We start from the raw sequence: 20,555 nt of genomic DNA, 5'->3' as shown, positions 1-20,555 counted from the left end.
TATTATCTCAGCCACAAATCTATGCGCTTTCCAGCTGTGGCGCTAATTAGCTGTTGTGCTAATTAGGGGCTAATTAGCGAATCATTAGGCCCTAGTGTGTGAATGTGAGTGTGAATGTTGTCTGTCTATCTGTGTTGGCCCTGCGATCAGGTAGCGACTTGTCCAGGGTGTACCCGCCTTCTGCCAGGAAGCATCTGAGATAGGCTCCAGCACCCAAGCAACACCAAAAGGGAAAAACGGTAGAGAATGGATGGATGGATTAGTAACACTGACAAGTTTGCTACAATCACACAAATAAAACAAAGACTTAAAAAGCTGTAAGAATATTTTTGTATTTAAAAAGAGTTATAAAAAGAGAAAACTGGAATTATATCAAACTGAATTTTGATTTAGATTGGAGGTGTTGTTGTGAAAATGCTTAAAGGGAAATGGAAAAGTATGTTGGAGTTTGGGTGTTCTAAAGTCATCTCAAATACTGTCATTTGTGTTAAAAAGGGGGCAGATAAATATAAGAATATTATTCTTCCATCTGCTCCTTTCTGATTATGGAAATGTAAAACAAACAAAAATACAAAAAAACAAAAGTGTCAATTGTACGTGGCTTGTAAATATGCACTTTCATGAAAGGAATAAAAATAAATGATGATGATAAAATAAGGAGATGCTAAAATTCCAGACTTACAATAGAAGATGGTGACTTCAACTGACACACACACACCTTTTATAGTAGTGGGGGTTTTGGGAGACCGTTGGGAGAGTGGCCGTGCCAGCAACCTGAGGGTTCCTAGTTCAATCCCCACCTTCTACCACGTCCGTTGTGTCCTTGAGCAAGACACGTCAGCCTTGCTCCTGATGGGTTGTGGTTAGCGCCTTGCATGGCAGCTCCTGCCATCAGTGTGTGTGTGTGTGTGTGTGTGTGTGTGTGTGTGTGTGTGTGAATGTATGTGGAAATACCGTCAAAGCGCATTGAGTACCTTGAAGGTAGAAACGCGCTATACCAGTACAACCCATTTACCATTTAATATTTCCTCTTTTGAGCGCCATCTCCCCTCATTGGATCTTCTCCCGGCTGGTATTCTGCAGCAGATGCTCTTCTCTGACACTCTCAGCCACCCTCACTCCCACGCTCGTCAGCACTTCATATTGTAACACCAGATTAATGCTGCTCAGCCTCAAAATCACAATCGGCCCTGTCATGATAACAGACACACACACACACACACACACTCACACACTCACACACACACACGGGTTCTGTGCTATAAAGTGACCTGCGATGGCGGGGACAAGAGTTTTGTGGTATTATCAGACTTTCCAGCAGCTCCTTTTTATAATTAGGTGGCAGTCAGTCTAATAACTGCATGGCTTCACTTCAAGAAGACTACACACTAGGATTGTTCTATATAGCAGTACTTTGTCCTGGGCATGACGTTAAAGTGCATCCGGCAGTGGAGGCTCCTCTATAGGGTCTTGGGGCACTAGGAGGTTAACCCCTTTACTACTGTTACCCCAGGTGATCCTTGGCACAGGCCTAGTACCTGACTGCCCCCTAGCCAGGGATACGCTGAAGACCTCAACGGTGGAGCAAGCGGATGATGGTAGATTTAAGAACTACCACAACGGCTGCGATGGCGGAAGAAGGCTGCCAAAGAAAAGGGTCCCCAGTCGTCTTGGACTCCATGCCACTAGACCCTGAACCGATTCTGTCTGTGCACTAGTCTCCCCACGTTAAAGCAAGTCACGCACAGGCATCCTCCATAAAGAGATACACCCCTACCAGAGGGATTGTCATACTCGTTCGAGTGACTGTCGATGATACCGATACTATTGTAGTATTGCGGTACTAATAAATCAAAAACGGTAATATACTCCGTTTTTAAAAGTATCTGTTCTCGGGTATGACGTCACATCGTGAGGTTGCTGGTTTTACGAGCAGGGGAGCATGTTCGGCAGCGCACAATCAGGGAGTACTTCCAAGCAGACACGGAGTGTAGACAGAAACAGGAGAATTGTCACGGATCGTTTATTGTTTTGTCGTTTATGCCTTTGTTCATGTTTAGTTTTAGACTTGGCCGATTCCTGTGTTTGTGCACTTCCTGATGTAGCTCGTTGCCATGGTTTCTTATGTTGTCCCAGCTGCTATTCTTCTTTGTCGTACACCTGATGGCAATTATTATTTGAGTGTATAAGCCTGCGTTATTCCTTAGTTTGGCCTCAGCAACACGTCAAGTTTTGTATCCTGTGTCCTCCATTATTTTGTGCTAAGTTCCGCCTTAGCTTCACGTGCGTGTGGCACGTCGTTTAGTGTTTTTTGTTTCCTGCTACGTTTTAGCATTAGCTTTCCGTGCATTGGCACGCGCTTTATTTTTCCCCTTTTTGCACCAGTGTTCTTTTGTTTGATTATATTAAAACTTATTCCTACCTGCAATCCTGGTAGGAACTGGTGTGTGCATCCACAAGGTGGCAACTCCGCGCAGGAAGTGCGCCGCCAAGCGTGACAAGAATGGACGCATTTTGGTCTAAAAATTGACAATAAAGGTGAAGCTATATCATCGTCCATTTTTTACAGCTTGTCCTTTATGTTTTGACAAAATAATAGAATGATAAATGACAATATGTTACTGCATATGTCATCAGACTTATTAGGAGCCTTGGTTTGCTTACTTACTACTTAAAGACATGTTCACTATTTTATTTAAGGAAAAGTGTTCTTCGATTGCACTAAGAAACATGTTTAATGGACCCCAGATTTTTTTGTCAAAGCCAATAATGCTATTTTTTTGTGTTCCCCGTTTATTTGCAAAATTATCGAAAGGTATCGAAATACATTTTGTTACCAGTCGAGACAACCCTAACACACACACACACACACACACACACACACACACACGCTCCATCCTGCAGGTTAGAACACATTTTCCCTGGGTGTAGTTGACTTTCTCTTGCAATGACTCCGCCCCCTCGCACTTCATGCGTCCATGTCAAGGCTTCGCTGAGCTTTTCTTGTCAAACGCTGGAGATTAAGTTAGTCAAACATCAGCGCTATCCTTCTCCACCAAATCCGCACTTGAATCATGTCCTTGACATTCCATTTGACTGAAAGCCCAAAAAGTGCGTGAGTGGGAAGTGTCGGCCATGATGCCATCAAAGCCAAACCTGGGATAAACTCCTTTGGCGTGGAAGATGTGATTACAAGATGATTTCTAATCTTGTTGTCCACACAGCTCCTGGTCATGTGGACAAAAATACCTTTTTAATGACATCAGTGCCATTAAAAGGTCTTCAAGTGAGGGCAGGAAGCAGCTCTGTCGTCTTATCGGGACTTAAAATAAGAAACACAAAATTAGTTGCATCATTTCAAAATTGTCATGAAAATAGTTTGATGGTAATAATTGTTCCTAATCATCAGGATTCATTAGATCACAATCGTCCATGTCCGGATTGCAATGCATTTAGAAATCTTTCCCCTACCTCTATTTAATATATTTTATAACTAAAAAAATAGACAATTAAAAAAAGAAGTGTTCTGTTAAACCACTTTTGGTTTCCTAAACTAGTCGCTGGTGTTTTTGTTATATTTTTGGCTTTACGAACCCTGTTTCCATATGAGTTGGGAAATTGTGTTAGTTGTAAATATAAACGGAATACAATGATTTAAAAGATGCAAAGACAAGATATTTAATGTTCAAACTCATAAACTTTATTTTATTTTTTTGCTAATAATAATTAACTGAGAATTTCATGGCTGCAACACGTGCCAAAGTAGTTGGGAAAGGGCATGTTCACCACTGTGTTACATCACCTTTTCTTTTAACAACACTCAATAAAGGTTTGGGAACTGAGGAAACTAATTGTTGAAGCTTTGAAAGTGGAATTCTTTCCCATTCTCTCTACTGGCCTATCCGAGCATGTATTAAAGTTTAAAGTTATTAAGCCTACTTAGTTGTCAGATTCATGCTGAAAAGGGTTTTAGTACTCTTGATAACAACTAGCCAGCTGAATTAGGTGAGTTTGAATAATACACAATAGTTGGTATTCAAGGATACACACAAAATATCAAAAATTATACCTGACAAACAGAAATGGCATCATTAAACAGTAAAAAAGTGAACAGTATAAAGTGCAAATAATGCTGTAAACATTATTAAAAAAAGCAAAACACACAAACAACCTGAGTGGGATAAAATGTCTATAACTCAGCATCAATACTTGCTCTTGAACAAGTGTAAACTTAACAAAATAAAAAAAATATCTACACACTCCCTTCAATTGTTTGCCCCTGTCAGGGGGGGCAAACAATTGAAGTCCAAACACAATGGGGAGATTCATTCTAACAAAGACGAACACTTGAAGATGCTCAGGTGTCAGCCTGCTCCTGCCTTCATCTATGATGAGTGCTAAAAAGCCTCTCACTCGCAAAAGTCATTAAAATGTCTTACAACTTTACCACCACGCTTGACGTTATTGTGGCATGTTTTGCACTCCACCTCTTCGTCTTTTTCGTTTTGTAGGGTATAATAATCCCACACAGCTGACATTTTTACCGTAACTTTTAATTCACACGGCCGTCTGAACGGTTAGAACGCAGACCTGTGGATGTTTTGAAGGTGTGCTAGAAAATGCGGAACGGAGCGTAGGAAGCAGCAGAAGAGTGGAATGTATTATTTAAATCGGTGCGTTGGAAAACACGGACCACAGCTTTTTTTAAAAACTGGATCTGGATCGGCATTTTCCCATGCCTTGCCGATATGCATTTTTTGACAAATATCGGCGGCCGATCCGATCCAAATATCGGATCTGGACAACCCTACTTCATAATGCGTTACACATTTTCCATGGGAGACAGGTCCGGACTGCAGGCGGGCCAGGAAAGTACCCGCACTCTTTTACTACGAAGCCACGCTGTTGTAACACGTGCTGAATGTGGCTTGGCATTGTCTTGCTGAAATAAGCAGGGGCGTCCATGAGAAACGTTGTTCTTAAACTGTTTGACTATTTGCTCTCGCAGTTGTGGACAAAGGGGTGTACCTCGCCCCATCCTTTCTTGTGAAAGACTGAGCATTTTTTGGGAAGCTGTTTTTATAGCCAATCATGGCACCCACCTGTTCCCAATTAGCCTGCACACCTGTGGGATGTTCCAAATAAGTGTTTGATGAGCATTCCTCAAATTTATCAGTATTTATTGCCACCTTTCCCAACTTCTTTGTCAAGTGTTGCTGGCATCAAATTTTAAAGTTAATGATTATTTGCAAAAAAAAAACAATGTTTATAAGTTTGAACATCAAAGGATTTGCAAATCATTGTATTCCGTTTATATTGACATCTAACAAAATTCCCCAACTCATTTAGAAACAGGGTTTGTCACTTTTCGCACGTTGCAAAGAGCCCCTTCAATGTTCATTTAGGCATCATTTTGTGTACGGTATTTCACATTATTTTCTGCATGTAAAATAGTCAATATTGTCCACAAAAAGTGTGTTTGCTTCATCTTTCTGGGGTCTGGCATCCAATAATTAGATGGACTGGATTATTTCATTGGTAAAAATGGCTTTGGTGTTTGTCGGAGCGTATGTAAGAGATTGTGGGGGGACTTTACTGTACTTGCCATTGTTTTTGTTAGAATTGAAGGGGAATCTGGATGTGGAATGTCGTCAGTGTCTGCGCCTGAGTGGCTCCTTTGTCTTTGTCTTTGTCTTTGTCTCTCAGGAGGCTGAGTGGCTTTGTCTCTCAGGAGGCTGAGTGTCTTTGTCTCTCAGGAGGCTGAGTGTCTTTGTCTCTCAGGAGGCTGAGTGTCCAGCACATACTAGCGTGACTTTGTGTGCCTTCACTGAGATAATAGTAGTGACTTGTGATTGTGACTGCAGCTAGATTGTTTTTGTAAAGAGAGCTTTAACAAGAGTGCTATTAATAACATCAACAAACTGTGTTGTTGGTGCACTGACTCATGGGAGCAGAATGCAGGCATGAAGTGATGTACTGCATCCCATCTTCTTCTTGGTCCTCGTCCTCCTCATCCACTTCATCTTCTTCTTTTTTCTTCACTTCCTCTTCTTCATCCACTTCATCGTCATCTTTTTTGTTGACTTCCTCTTCCTCTTCTTCATCCACTTCCTCTTCTTCTTTTTCGTCGTTCTACATCCTTTGTGCTTTTTTTGACATTTGGTTCTACTTGTGCAATGACAATGGAGAGCTTCTTCTTCTTCGTCGTCCTCTTCTTCTTCTTCTTTGTCGTCCTCTTCTTCTTCTATTTTTGCCTTTGTTGTTTTTTGTCTTTTTTGTCTTGGTCTTTTTTGTCCTTTTTCGTCCTCCGTCGACGTGAAATGTAATTTCAGTTCTTATGTCTTGTACATGTTAAAGAATGGACAATAATAAATCATCTTGATCCTGAATCCTGTCCTTGGTTTTCTTTGTCTTCTTCTTCACCTTCTTCTTCTTCTTCTTCTTAGTTGTTCATAGTCCTTCTTTGTCGTCGTTCTTTTCTTCTTCTTCTTTGTCATTCTTGGTCTTCTTCGTCCATTGTCGTCATTCGTCTTTTGTCCCCTTCTTCGTCATCCTTCATCCTCTTCTTTGTCGTTCTTTGTCCTATTTTCCGTCCTTTGTCTCCTTCTTCGTCATTCCTTCATCCTCTTCTTTTTCCTTTTTGTTTGTCTTCCTTAGTCCTCTTCTCAATCATTCTTTGTCCTTCGCCGTCTTTTCCATCCTTTGTCTCCTTCTTCATCATTCTTCATCCTTCGTCCTCTTTTGTCCTTTTTATTTGTCAACCTTAGTCCTCTTCTCAATCATTCTTTGTCCTTCACCGTCTTTTCCATCCTTTTTCTCCTTCTTCATCATTCTTCATCCTTCGTCCTCTTTTGTCCTTTTTATTTGTCAACCTTAGTCCTCTTCTCCATCATTCTTCATCCGTCGCCGTCTTTTCTGTCTTTCATCCCTTTTTTCGTCATCCTTCAGTCTTTATCCTCTTCTTTGTCATTCTTTATCCTTCTTTTGTTGTCCTTTGTCCTCTTCTTCATCCTTCGCGGTCTTTTCCGTCCTTTGTCTCCTTCTTCGTAATCCTTCATCCATCGTCGTCGTTCGTCCTCTTCATGATGTTGATTGTCCCTTTCTTTGGTGTCCCTCGTCTTCTCCATCAATCTTAGTCATTCGCCCTCTTTTCTGTCTTTCGTCCCCTTTTTTCGTCATCCTTCGTCCTTTGTCCTCTTCTTTGTCATTCTTTGTTCTTTCTTTGTCGTCCTTTGTCCTCTTCTCCATCATTCTTCTTCCTTCGCCGTCTTTTTCGTCCCTTGTCTCCTTCTTCGTCATCCTTCGTCCATCGTCGTCGTTCGTCCTCTTCTTGACGTTCATTGTCCCTTTCTTTGGTGTCCTTCGTCTTCTCCATCAATCTTCGTCCTTCGCTCTATTTTCTGTCTTTCGTCCCTTTTTCATCATCCTTCGTCTTTTGTCCTCTTGGTCCTTTTCTTTGTCGTCCTTTGTCTTCTTCTTCATCCTTCGCGGTCTTTTCCATCCTTCGTCTCCTTCTTCGTCCATCGTCGTCCTTCGTCCTCTTCTTGACGTTGATTGTCCCTTTCTGTGGTGTCCTTTGTCTTCTCCATCAATTTTAGTCCTTTGCCCTCTTTTCTGTCTTTCGGCCCTTTTTTCGTCATCCTTCGTCCTTTGTCCTCTACTCCATCATTCTCCATCCTTCGCCATCTCTTTTCGTCCTTTGTCTCCTCCTTCGTCCATTGTCGTCGTTCGTCCTCTTCTTGACATTCATTGTCCCTTTCTTTGGTGTCATTTGTCTTCTTCTCCATCAATCTTTGTCCTTCTTCCTCTTTTCTGTCTTTTGTCCCTTTTTTTGTCATCCCTAATTCTTTGTCATTCTTTGTCCTTTTCTTTGTCGTCCTTTGTCCTCTTCTCCATCATTCTTCATCCTTCGCCGTCTTTTGTCCCCTTCTTCGTCATCCTTCGTCCATCGTCGTCGTTCGTCCTCTTCTTGACGTTCGTTGTCCCTTTCTTTGGTGTCCTTTGTCTTCTTCTCCATCATTCTTTGTCGTTCGCCGTCTTTTCCTTCCTTCCTTTTCTTCTTTGTCATTCTTCATCCTTAGTCCTGCGTCCTCTTCTTTGTTGTACTTTCTCCTCGTCGTCTTTTGTCCGTCGTTGTCCTTTGTCCTCTTCTTTGTTGTCCGTGTCGTTTTTTGGCGTCCTTGTTTTTCTTCATCATCCTTTTTATTATTCGTTGTTCTTCGTCTTCTTCGTTCTGTCTTCTTCTTCATCGTTCTTTGTCTTCTTCGTTGTCTTTCGTGTTTTTCGCATTTTTCTCCTCCTTCGTCACTTTCGTCCTTTGTCATCGTCCTCCTTCGTTTGTTGTCATACTTCGACTTAGTTTTTTGTCCTCGTCTTCATCAAAACTGAAGTTTGGACCTCCCCTTTCTCCAGCATGCTGTGGACCACGAACAAATCTTTGCTCCTAAGCGTCTCCTTGACTCTGCGATCTCTTGTGATGTTTTGTCATCAACGCTTCATGTTGTCAAATGTGTGCACCAAGCAGTTGAAAGCATTTGGAGAGAGAATTGTTTCCAGCTTAGCGGGATTAGTCCTGTCTAATTAGTTTGTGAATTTTATTCTGTGCGTGTTTACACCACAACTTCTTCTAAAGTCGTCTTTCAAAGTCAAAATAAGTTTTAAAGCCTGAAACATTTCCGTTTGTTGTCGGAAGAAATAAAATGTTTTCTCTCTTTGTGTTCTTCCCGCAGCCATGACAGAGCGCTGGTGGGCGTGGCCGTTCCTGGTCACCTTGGCAACGCTGTTCCTCGACAGCTCCTGCAGTAAAAACCCAGAGTTCCTCTCCGACACACTGATCAACAACGTGGCCCAAGACCCCCGCTCCGGCCGCATCTACGCGGGCGCGGTCAACGCCCTCTACCAGCTGACGCCCGACCTGGTGTCAGAGTTCCGCATCGACACTGGGCCCAGGCGGGACAACAGGCAGTGCACGCCGCCCATCACGGAGGCGTGTGAGGACGCGGCGGACACGGACAACCACAACAAGCTGATGCTGGTCCACGCCGCCAAGGACACGCTGGTGGTGTGCGGGAGCATCTATAGAGGGATCTGCTCGCTGAGGAACCTCAGCAACGTGGAGCACGTGCTCTACTACAGCGACAACAAGGGCGAGAAGTCGTACGTGGTGAGCACGGAGGAGAGCGTCTCGGTGGTGGGTGTCATGTCCTACTATACCAAGGAGAGAGACAACTTCACCGTCTTCCTGGTGAGCAGAAATCGCCTCATCTGCTTAAAAAGTCTTAATCGCAGCTGGTTTGACCATCTTGTCTGCTTCCCCCGCTAGGTGGCGAAGGGCTACGGCAGCCATGACAGCACCAAGCTCATCTCCACCCGCATCCTCCAGGACTACGGCGAGTGGAACATCTTCGAAAACATCATCGACGCCTCCGCTGTGCAAGCCAATCCCTTCGTGCTGAAATACCTCCACGACTTCCGCTTCGCCTTTAAGGACGGCGGCTCTCTGTACTTCCTGTTCTCGCGCACGCTCGGCGTGCAGGACACCAAGAACTTCACCTTCATCTCCAGGATGTGCGAGGACGACCAGAGCTACTACTCGTACACCGAACTACAGCTCAACTGCAGCGCTTCAAACAAATACAACAAAGTTCAGGTAACTGACAAGCCGCTGCCTTAATCTTGCCATTCCTCGAGTTTTCTGTCGAGGCCCTTTTCCTTCAGACAGAAACAGAGAAGCACGTCTTTAATATAGAGATGCCCGATAATATCGGACTGCCAATATTATCGGCCGATAAATGCTTCAAAATGTAATATTGGAAATTATTGGTATCTGTTTCAAAAAGTAAAATGTATGACTTTTTAAAAGGCAGCTGTGTACACGGACGTAAGAAGAAGTACAGAGCGCCAATAAACCTTGAAGGCACTGCATTTGCTGGCCGGCCCAATCACATAATATCTTCGGCTTTTCACACACAAGTGAATGCAAGGCATACTCTGTCAACAGCCATACAGGTCACACTGAGGGTGGCCGTATAAACAACTTTAACACTGTTACAAATATGCGCCACACTGTGAACCCACACCAAACCAGAATGACAAACACGTTTCGGGAGAACATCTGCACCGTAACACAACAGAAGAAATACCCACAACCCCTTGCAGCACTAACTCTTCTCTGACGCTACAATATACACCCCCCACACCCCAATCCCACCCACCTCAACCTCCTCATGCTCTTTTAGGGAGAGCATGTCCCAAACTCAAAGCTGCTTTTTTGAGGCATGTTAAAAAAAAGAATGCACTTTGTGACTTCAATAATAAAAATGGCAGTGCCATGTTGGCATTTTGTTCCCCATAACTCAAGTTGATTTATTTAGTAAAACCTTGTCCATCCATCCATCCATCCATCATCTTCCGCTTATCCGAGGTCGGGTCGCGGGGGCAGCAGCCTAAGCAGGGAAGCCCAGACTTCCCTATCTCCAGCCACTTCGTCTAGCTCTTCCCGGGGGATCCCGAGGCGTTCCCAGGCCAGCCGGGAGACATAGTCTTTCCAACGTGTCCTGGGTCTTCCCCGTGGCCTCCTACCAGCTGGACGTGCCCTAAACACATCCCTAGGGAGGCGTTCGGGTGGCATCCTGACCAGATGCCCGAACCACCTCATCTGGCTCCTCTCGATGTGGAGGAGCAGCGGCTTTACGTTGAGCTCCTCCCGGATGGCAGAGCTTCTCACCCTATCTCTAAGGGAGAGCCCCGCCACCCGGCGGAGGAAACTCATTTCGGCCGCTTGTACCCGTGATCTTATCCTTTCGGTCATGACCCAAAGCTCATGACCATAGGTGAGGATGGGAACGTAGATCGACCGGTAAATTGAGAGCTTTGCCTTCCGGCTCAGCTCCTTCTTCACCACAACGGATCGATACAACGTCCGCATTACTGAAGACGCCGCACCGATCCGCCTGTCGATCTCACGATCCACTCTTCCACCACTCGTGAACAAGACTCCTAGGTACTTGAACTCCTCCACTTGGGGCAGGGTCTCCTCCCCAACCCAGGGATGGCACTCCACCCTTTTCCGGGCGAGAACCATGGACTCGGACTTGGAGGTGCTGATTCTCATTCCGGTCGCTTCACACTCGGCTGCGAACCGATCCAGTGAGAGCTGAAGATCCCGGCCAGATGAAGCCATCAGGACTACATCATCTGCAAAAAGCAGAGACCTAATCCCGTGGCCACCAAACCGGAACCCCTCAACGCCTTGACTGCGCCTAGAAATTCTGTCCATAAAAATTATGAACAGAATCGGTGACAAAGGACAGCCTTGGCGGAGTCCAACCTTCACTGGAAACGTGTCCGACTTACTGCCAGCAATGCGGACCAAGCTCTGACACTGATCATACAGGGAGCGGACTGCCACAATAAGACATTCCGATACCCCATACTCTCTGAGCACTCCCCACAGGACTTCCCGAGGGACACGGTCGAATGCCTTCTCCAAGTCCACAAAGCACATGTAGACTGGTTGGGCAAACTCCCATGCACCCTCAAGAACCCTGCCGAGAGTATAGAGCTGGTCCACAGTTCCACGACCAGGACGAAAACCACACTGTTCCTCCTGAATCCGAGGTTCGACTATCCGGCGAAGCCTCCTCTCCAGTACACCTGAATAAACCTTACCGGGAAGGCTGAGGAGTGTGATCCCACGATAGTTGGAACACACCCTCCGGTCCCCCTTCTTAAAGAGAGGGACCACCACCCCGGTCTGCCAATCCAGAGGTACCGCCCCCGATGTCCACGCGATGCTGCAGAGTCTTGTCAACCAAGACTGCCCCACAGCATCCAGAGCCTTAAGGAACTCCGGGCGGATCTCATCCACCCCCGGGGCCTTGCCGCCGAGGAGCTTTTTAACTACCTCAGCGACCTCAGCCCCAGAAATAGGAGAGTCCACTACAGATTCCCCAGGCACCGCTTCCTCAAAGAAAGACGTGTTGGTGGGATTGAGGAGGTCTTCGAAGTATTCTCTCCACCGATCCACAACATCCGCAGTCGAAGTCAGCAGAACACCATCCGCACCATACACGGTGTTGATAGTGCACTGCTTCCCCTTCCTAAGGCGCCGTATGGTGGTCCAGAATCGCTTCGAAGCCGTCCGGAAGTCGTTTTCCATGGCTTCCCCGAACTCTTCCCATGTCCGAGTTTTTGCCTCCGCGACCGCTAAAGCTGCACACCGCTTGGCCCGTCGGTACCCGTCCACTGCCTCCGGAGTCCTATGAGCCAAAAGAACCCGATAGGACTCCTTCTTCAGCTTGACGGCATCCCTCACTGCTGGTGTCCACCAACGGGTTCTGGGATTACCGCCACGACAGGCACCAACAACCTTGCGGCCACAGCTCCAATCAGCCGCCTCGACAATAGAGGTTCGGAACATGGTCCACTCGGACTCAATGTCCCGCACCTCCCTCGTGACATGTTCAAAGTTCTCCCGGAGGTGTGAATTGAAACTCTCTCTGACAGGAGACTCTGCCAGACGTTCCCAGCAGACCCTCACAATGCGCTTGGGCCTGCCAGGTCTGTCCGGCATCCCCCCCCACCATCGCAGCCAACTCACCACCAGGTGGTGATCGGTAGAAAGCTCCGCCCCTCTCTTCACCCGAGTGTCCAAAACATAAGGCCGCAAATCCGATGACACAACTACAAAGTCGATCATGGAACTGCGGCCTAGGGTGTCCTGGTGCCAAGTGCACATATGGACACCCTTATGTTTGAACATGGTGTTTGTTATCGACAAACTGTGACGAGCACAAAAGTCCAATAACAAAACACCACTCGGGTTTAGATCCGGGCGACCATTCTTCCCAATCACGCCTCTCCAGGTTTCACTGTCGTTGCCAACATGAGCGTTGAAGTCCCCCAGTAGGACAAGGGAATCACCCGGAGGAGCACTTTCCAGTACTCCCTCGAGTGTACCCAAAAAGGGTGGGTATTCTGAACTGCTGTTTGGTGCGTAAGCACAAACAACAGTCAGGACCCGTCCCCCCACCCGAAGGCGAAGGGAAGCTACCCTCTCGTCCACTGGGTTGAACTCAAACGTACAGGCTTTGAGCCGGGGGGCAACCAGAATTGCCACCCCAGCCCGTCGCCTCTCACTGCCGGCAACGCCAGAGTGGAAGAGGGTCCAGTCCCTCTCGAGAGAACTGGTTCCAGAGCCCTTGCTGTGCGTCGAGGTGAGTCCGACTATATCCAGCCGGAACTTCTCTACCTCGCGCACTAGCTCAGGCTCCTTCCCCCCCAGTGAGGTGACGTTCCACGTCCCAAGAGCTAGCTTCTGTAGCCGAGGATCGGACCGCCAAGTGCCCTGCCTTCGGCTGCCGCCCAGCTCACAATGCACCCGACCTCTATGGCCCCTCCTATGAGTGGTGAGCCCATTGGAGGGATGACCCACGTTGCCTCTTCGGGCTGTGCCCGGCCGGGCCCCATGGGAACAGGCCCGACCACCAGGCGCTCGCCATCGTGCCCCAACTCCGGGCCTGGCTCCAGAGCGGGGCCCCGGTGACCCACGTCCCGGCGAGGGAAATCTGGGTTCATTTCGTTGTAATTCCATAGAAGTCTTTGAGCTGCTCTTTGTCTGATCACTCACCTAGGACCTGTTTGTCTTGGGAGACCCTACCAGGGGGCATGAAAACCCCCAGACAACATAGCTCCTAGGATCATTGGGACACGCAAACTCCTCTACCACGGTAAGGTAGCAGCTCAGAGAGGAGTAAAACCTTGTTACATTGTTTAATGCATCCAGCGGGGCATCACAACAAAAAGAGGCATAATAATGTGTTCATTCCACCACTGTAAATATCGCTATCGGTTGATGTCGGAATCGGTAATTAAGAGTTGGACAAAATCTGAATATCGGGTATCGGCAAAAAAGCCATTATCGGACATCTGTACTTTATGTACAGTAATTATAGTTCTCACAAAATAAACTTAAATTTCTTTTTTTCAATTCAAAATGTGATATTACGAATATCTAACCACCATATTTTCCGGACCGTAGGATTCACCGTATTATAAGGTGCACTGCCGATGAGTCGCTCTACTCAGGTCTATTTTAATACAAAAGGTGCACCAGATCATAAGGCGCATTAAAGGGGTCATATTAATTTTTTTATTTTTTTTTATTTAAAACACTTCCTTGTGGTCTACATAACATGCGATGGTGGTTCTTTGGTCAAAATGTTGCATAAATTATGTTTTACAGACATCTTCAAGTTGCTTTCTTACAGTCAGGATGTGCTGTTTTGTGGGCGGTCTTATTTAGGTGGCTCACCTTCGACGGCGTCTTCTCCCCGTCATCTTTGTTGTAGCGGTGTAGCGTGCAAGGACGGGACTGGAAGAAGTGTCAAAGATGAAGCTAACTGTTTTAATGACATTCAGACTTTACTTCAATCAATAACAGAGCAGCATCTCTTCGTCTTTGGCTCACTAGTGAAAAACTCTAATAACCAAAGTTCTGTGGGTGAATTATGTAAACCCACTATACCGGTAGTTTTTAGTGCTTTCATAGCAAGTCTACCGACAGATATAAGTTACAACTTTACGCAACTTTATATTAGAAATGCCCTATAAAAAGAAGATAGAGAAAATGAAGAAGCTTATTTACTACGGTGACTACAATGGCGGACTTGCGCAAATTTTCAAGACTTATGCAGATCCCAAATACACATCAGCACGTACCAGAAGGTAAGAACAGTTGGTTTTGCATAATATTGTGAAACAAAACATCAGATAATGTGTCTGTTAATGGGTGCTATGTTGCGGTCCTTAAACACACGCCATAATAATACTCCTACTTCTGACTACGGTAGCCTAATGCACCGACAATCCATCAAGCGGTGCGGCTTCAAAGTCGTACTAAAACATTTTGACAGATTTTTGAGCACCTTGTTTAATGTTCTATACCAGGGGTCCGGGAACCTTTTTGGCTGAGAGAGCCATGAAAGCCAAATATTTCAAAATGTATTTCCGTGAGAGCCATATAATATTTTGGAACACTGAATACAACCAAATGTGTGCATTTTTAAGACTAACATTTTTAGAGTATAATAAGTCTCTTATTCTTTTTGATAACATTTTCATTCTAAAGCTAACTAATAATAAATATAATACTTCTTACCAATAATGTGACAACTTGAACAGGTGCAATAGAAAACAAATGGTTGGTTTAAAATGCATGAGAATGTTTTTTATCATTTGAACGTTGTTTTTACCAGCGGAATTATTGTTTTATATTTTGCACGTTATTTTTAGCACTGTGATTACCAGCAAAATTAAGCAATGTCAGCTAAGATTTATCTGAGAGCCAGATGCAGTCATCAAAAGAGCCACATCTGGCTTTAGAGCCGTAGGTTCCCTACCCCTGGTCTATACTCTCAACGGAGCATTTAAAATGTTTGTGTTTTTTGCTTCAGTCATATTGCATTCTACACGTATCTCTTATGTGTGACTGCCATCTACTGGTCACCCTTATCATTACACCATGCAGAGGTCAGATAGGTCTTTATTGTCATTGCACAAGTACAATGGAACTTTGTTTTCAGCACATCCAGGTATCCAATATAATTGCTTCAAGGTTGGTAAGCACAACCAGATTTATTTTGTACATTAGAAGCACCCTGGATTTTTGAGAAAATGAAAGGATCGTAAGTGGGCCTTATATTCCAAAAATACGGTACATTTGTAAGAAAAGATACATTACTATTTCAAGGCTTTTGCAGAGCACCTTAGATGATGTAGCGGCCCTTATCTGGCCCTCCAGCCTTGAGTTTGACAGCCTTGAGGAACTTTTCCTACTTCCTGTTCATAAGCCACTGTTCTTCTTCCTGTCCCACCAGGCCGCGTTTGTCACAACACCAGGCGAGGTTCTGGCTCAGAATCTGACCAGATCAGGCGAGTACGGATCGGTGTTGGCCTCCGACAAGGTTCTGTTCATCACTTTCACTTCGGACGAGGACGCCTCCACTTCAGCCATGTGTACGTTCCTGCAACACGGCGGCCTGGTGGTTGTTTTTACAGGAAGTCGGTGTTTGACAGGACGTGCTTGTGTGGTGGTTGTTAGGTATGTACCCTCTGCGCGCGATAAATGAGAGGCTGCTGGCGATCATCAAGGCCTGCTACAGCAACGGCGGCCTCATTGACAAAAGTCCCTCGGTCTACTCGCCGTACTCCACCAAGTCGGGGGGTCTGTGCAGCAACAACAACCAGGTGAGCGCCATCGTGCGTCTAAATTGACACGATGACAACCTTCCCTTTGCTCCTGCCAGCCAAACATGGCCACAAAGTACAAATGCGGCGCCGAGTTCCTGCCCTCGCCGCTGGCCAGCAAGGCGAACGTCGCTCTGGTCGCTGAACCTTCGTTGGTCCGCAAGGGTCACATGACCGCTGTTGCCGTGGCTGTGGAAATGGGGCACGCTGTGGCCTTCCTGGGCACTGCCAACGGAGAGGTAGAGCGCCACCAAGGTAATTGTCAGCCATTACCACGCCTCCATCAACTTGTTGATTTGATCCGTCTAGGTTTTCAAGCTGCACCTGTCCGCCCACCCCGAGGTGTACGGAAGGGGGACAGGCGAGGTGACGGGAGACAAGATCAACAAGGACCTGTTGTTCGATTCCCAGCTTCAGCACTTGTACGTCACCACTGAGAAGAAGGTGATTTCTTTTTTTTCTTTTTTTCAAATCTATTCCTCCACAGCGCCACCTGAAGGTCAGCTTGTCTCGTCCCTGATTTAATTTAGTCTTCCTTGATTCTTTTTCCGCCAGACAGCCAAACATTTGTCTATATTAGCTCTTATTGATTTAGTCTTCATTTTTCTCCTCATCCAAAATGTGTCTACTAATGTGTCTTCAACTTCTTCTCCGGATTTCGGCGCACCCTACCTGCCACATTTTTCACCCGATTCAAACTGTTCAGCCTATTCGGGCATCACGGGCTTTCCCTTGACAAATTCCTGGATTCCTCGGTTTCCCGGGTCATTTTTCGCATTTAAGAATGAATTTGCAAGTGTGATAATACAAACCCCGTTTCCATAGGAGTTCGGAAATTGTGTTAGATGTAAATATAAACAGAATACAATGACTTGCAAATCCTTTTCAAGCCATATTCAGTTGAATGCACTACAAAGACAACATATTTGATGTTCAAACTCATAAACTTTGCTTCTTTTTTTTTGCAAATAATAATTAACTTAGAATTTCATGGCTGAAACACGTGCCAAAGTAGTTGGGAAAGGGCATGTTCACCACTGTGTTACATCACCTTTTCTTTTAACAACACTCAAAAAAGGTTTGGAAACTGAGGAAACTAATTGTTGACGCTTTGAAAGTGGAATTCTTTCCCATTCTTGTTTTATGTAGAGCTTCAGTCCTTCAACAGTCCGGGGTCTCCGCTGTCGTATTTTACGCTTCATAATGCGCCTCACATTTTCCATGGGAGACAGGTTTGGACTGCAGGCGGGCCAGGAAAGTACACACACTCTTTTTTTACGAAGCCACGCTGTTGTAACACTTGCTGGGGCGTCCATGAAAAAGACGGCGCTTGGATGACAACATATGTTGTTCCAAAAGCTGTATGTACCTTTCAGCATTAATGGTGCCTTCACAGATGTGTAAGTTACCCATGCCTTGGGCACTAATACACCCCCATACCATCACACATGCTGGCTTTTACACTTTGCGTGGATAGCAGCCTGGATGGTTCGCTTCCCCTTTGGTCCAGATGACACAATGTCGAATATTTCCAAAAACAATTTAAAATGTGTACTCGTAAACCACAGAACATATTTCCACTTTGCATCAGTCCATCTTAGATGATCTCAGGCCCAGAGAAGCCGGCGGCGTTTCTGGATGTTGTTGAGAAATGGCTTTCGCTTTGCATAGTACAGCTTTAACTTGGGTTTATAAATTGCAACTACAGTTGCGAGTCCAAGACGTTAGATGGCAATAGTAATAGTAGCAATCCCTTCATTTTCCTGCCGCCATTGATCTCTGCTTTAATGGGAGTCCAGCCAAGACACTGAAGTAGCCCCGCCACAATAAAAGCCTGTGTCGATCTGCAGATCACCAAGATTCCGGTCCAGTCCTGCCACCTGAAGACGGACTGCCAGTCCTGCATGTCCCTGAAGGACCCGTACTGTGGCTGGTGTGTGCTGGAGGGAAGGTAACCCACTTCTACAACATAATTATGCATCAACATCTGTGGTCAATTTTGGTTTAATAATCAAATGTCTTCCCTCAGGTGCACCAGGAAGCAGGAGTGCAGCAGGTGGACCGAGGACAACACCTGGCTGTGGTCGCCCAATCAGCAGTGTGTGGAGATCCAGGCTTTCGACCCACCAAACATCAGCTGCCAGAAGACACAGCAGGTACTGTTAGTGGGAAAACAGCCGCCAACACCTGGACAGGTGAGGCGGATGTCCTCATTAGCAAGTGTCTCCTCCAGGTGGACATCAGCATCCCCGCCCTGCCCAGACTGAGACAGTCGGACAAGCTCCACTGCCTCTTCCACTCTTTCACCAGCGGGGCGGTTGTCATGGGCACCCAGGCGGTGGTCACCTGCTCCTTGCCCGACCTCGCTGAGATCCCGCCTACACCTGATCAACAAGGTGAGCTGGCAGCGGGCAATGTCGCCAGCTCCCAGGGCTTTTTCCACCGTCGTCATTTATCGGTTTCTGTCCAGATTATGTGTCCGTCCCCGTCCAGATTGTGGTGAACGACAAAGTGGTGGTGACGTCTGGAGAATATCACATCTACAACTGTTCTGCCACCGTCAGGAAGAATCCTAACACACCGTAAGAAGGGAGACGTTACACATGCCACTCAAGTTGGAGGCTTTTGTCTGACAAAACTATTGCACCAAAACACCTAACACACCGTAAGAAGGCAGACGTTACACATGCCACTCAAGTTGGAGGCTTTTGTCTGACAAAACTATTGCACCAAAACACCTAACACACCGTAAGAAGGCAGACGTTACACATGCCACTCAAGTTGGAGGCTTTTGTCTGACAAAACTATTGCACCAAAACACCTAACGCACCGTAAGAAGGCAGACGTTACACATGCCACTCAAGTTGGAGGCTTTTGTCCCACAAAACTATTGCACCAAAACACCTAACACACCGTAAGAAGGCAGACGGTACACATGCCACTCAAGTTGGAGGCTTTTGTCTGACAAAACTATTGCACCAACACACCTAACACACCGTAAGAAGGCAGACGTTACACATGCCACTCAAGTTGGAGGCTTTTGTCCCACAAAACTATTGCACCAACACACCTAACACACCGTAAGAAGGCAGACGTTACACATGCCACTCAAGTTGGAGGCTTTTGTCCCACAAAACTATTGCACCAAAACACCTAACACACCGTAAGAAGGCAGACGTTACACATGCCACTCAAGTTGGAGGCTTTTGTCCCACAAAACTATTGCACCAAAACACCTAACACACCGTAAGAAGGCAGACGTTACACATGCCACTCAAGTTGGAGGCTTTTGTCTGACAAAACTATTGCACCAAAACACCTAACGCACCGTAAGAAGGCAGACGTTACACATGCCACTCAAGTTGGAGGCTTTTGTCTGACAAAACTATTGCACCAACACACCTAACACACCGTAAGAAGGCAGATGTTACACATGCCACTCAAGTTGGAGGCTTTTGTCCCACAAAACTATTGCACCAAAACACCTAACACACCGTAAGAAGGCAGACGTTACACATGCCACTCAAGTTGGAGGCTTTTGTCCCACAAAACTATTGCACCAAAACACCTAACACACCGTAAGAAGGCAGACGTTACACATGCCACTCAAGTTGGAGGCTTTTGTCCCACAAAACTATTGCACCAAAACACCTAACACACCGTAAGAAGGCAGACGTTACACGTGCCACTCAAGTTGGAGGCTTTTGTCCCACAAAACTATTGCACCAAAACACCTAACACACCGTAAGAAGGCAGACGTTACACATGCCACTCAAGTTGGAGGCTTTTGTCTGACAAAACTATTGCACCAAAACACCTAACACACCGTAAGAAGGCAGACGTTACACATGCCACTCAAGTTGGAGGCTTTTGTCTGACAAAACTATTGCACCAAAACACCTAACACACCGTAAGAAGGCAGACGTTACACATGCCACTCAAGTTGGAGGCTTTTCTCCCACAAAACTATTGCACCAAAACACCTAACGCACCGTAAGAAGGCAGACGTTACACATGCCACTCAAGTTGGAGGCTTTTGTCTGACAAAACTATTGCACCAAAACACCTAACGCACCGTAAGAAGGCAGACGTTACACATGCCACTCAAGTTGGAGGCTTTTGTCCCACAAAACTATTGCACCAAAACACCTAACACACCGTAAGAAGGCAGACGGTACACATGCCACTCAAGTTGGAGGCTTTTGTCTGACAAAACTATTGCACCAAAACACCTAACACACCGTAAGAAGGCAGACGTTACACATGCCACTCAAGTTGGAGGCTTTTGTCTGACAAAACTATTGCAC

At 45.9% G+C, this 20,555-nt stretch overlaps 1 protein-coding gene across 1 annotated transcript in view; it reads left to right on the top strand.

The window, feature by feature from the left end:
- Positions 1–20,555, top strand: part of LOC133561104 (plexin-B2-like) — a 134,595-nt gene that overhangs the window by 62,929 nt on the left and 51,111 nt on the right. Inside the window, exons 2-11 of the mRNA XM_061914327.1 lie at positions 8,730–9,244; positions 9,323–9,649; positions 15,879–16,017; positions 16,103–16,248; positions 16,308–16,487; positions 16,558–16,692; positions 18,099–18,199; positions 18,278–18,404; positions 18,482–18,644; positions 18,719–18,830. Coding sequence (XP_061770311.1) covers positions 8,732–9,244; positions 9,323–9,649; positions 15,879–16,017; positions 16,103–16,248; positions 16,308–16,487; positions 16,558–16,692; positions 18,099–18,199; positions 18,278–18,404; positions 18,482–18,644; positions 18,719–18,830 — 1,943 coding nt within the window. The 5' untranslated portion in view covers positions 8,730–8,731. The remainder of the gene's footprint in view (positions 1–8,729; positions 9,245–9,322; positions 9,650–15,878; positions 16,018–16,102; positions 16,249–16,307; positions 16,488–16,557; positions 16,693–18,098; positions 18,200–18,277; positions 18,405–18,481; positions 18,645–18,718; positions 18,831–20,555) is intronic.

This window comes from Nerophis ophidion, linkage group LG10, assembly GCF_033978795.1.
Source record: "Nerophis ophidion isolate RoL-2023_Sa linkage group LG10, RoL_Noph_v1.0, whole genome shotgun sequence".
Lineage (NCBI taxonomy): Eukaryota > Metazoa > Chordata > Actinopteri > Syngnathiformes > Syngnathidae > Nerophis > Nerophis ophidion.
Note: the sequence above shows the minus strand (reverse complement) of the source record. Positions and strands in the feature narration are given on the sequence as shown.